Here is a 919-nt window from a genome sequence, read left to right as displayed (position 1 = left end):
AGGTTTTTGTCCCACTTCCCCATCTATGTGAGTCACTGTGAGAAGCACCATTATGCCAGATCACACAGTAATAGTCGGCCTCGTCCTCAGGCTGCAGCCCAGAGATGAGCAGGAGCCCTGCATTGGCCGAGGTGTCTTTGGATCCAGAAAAGCGGCTGGGGACCCCGGAGCCCTGGCCCTTATTTGAGTCTGAGTCATAGAACAGCAGATACCGGGGAGGGCTCCCTGGCTTCTGCTGGTACCAAACTAGGTAGTAGCTGCCAACACTGAAGCCACTGCTGAGGGTACAGGTGAGTCTCGCTGTGGTTTCCGGAGATGCAGAGAGGGAGGGCGGCTGCGTCAGCACAGGCTGGGACAGGGAACCTGCAGACACAGATATAATGGGTACTTGCTAAAGAAACTGTAACATTCTAAGAATTCTTCTCAAGAGGGGAGTAATACTGAAGGTTGCCCAGTGTCCCCAAGGCCTGTCCCTACCTGTGCAGTGAGAGAGGAGCACGAGGAGGAGAGCAGTCCAGGCCATGGTGCACACAGCCCCTGAGCCCACAGTGGGGCTGGGCTGCCAACGCCTCCTTTTCTCCCCACCCTCTGCCAGAGGAGGGGCTGTCCATGCAAATGTGTGTCTTTCCAGGGGCTGCCCAGCTCCTCTCTGAGACCTGGTGCTGGAGCTCATCTCACACCCCAGATGGAGAAGGGTGGAGTTTGGCTTCACCTTTTGGGAGAGCCCTGGAAAGAGGGACACCTGCTGAGACCACACAAGTGGAATGCTCAGGGCAATACGCCCAGACACAGAAGACACAAATGGTGAGTCCCCACCATGGAACACAGAACCCAACCTCCAAATCCAGGCTCTATTGAGTGAACAGCCTTCCCTGAGCAGGTATGTGGGGACCACAGCAAAGTCTCACATTGCCCCCTG

The 919-nt window shown here is 56.1% G+C and overlaps 1 gene segment (V, D, J or C); it reads right to left on the bottom strand.

Annotated features, from left to right (window-relative positions):
* Positions 1–10: 10 nt before the first annotated feature.
* On the bottom strand, positions 11–523 carry LOC118982172 (immunoglobulin lambda variable 5-37-like; the record flags this gene model as incomplete). The annotated part of the segment is given in 2 exon segments: positions 11–363; positions 478–523. Coding segments are annotated over 2 exon segments (399 nt in total), but the record flags the coding sequence as incomplete, so codon positions are not given.
* Between the last annotated feature and the right edge of the window lie 396 nt (positions 524–919).

This window comes from Sturnira hondurensis, unplaced genomic scaffold (assembly GCF_014824575.4).
Source record: "Sturnira hondurensis isolate 20B ecotype Veracruz unplaced genomic scaffold, ASM1482457v3 Scaffold0025127, whole genome shotgun sequence".
NCBI classification, from domain to species: Eukaryota; Metazoa; Chordata; class Mammalia; order Chiroptera; family Phyllostomidae; genus Sturnira; species Sturnira hondurensis.
This window is presented reverse-complemented; position numbering and strand designations above follow the sequence as displayed.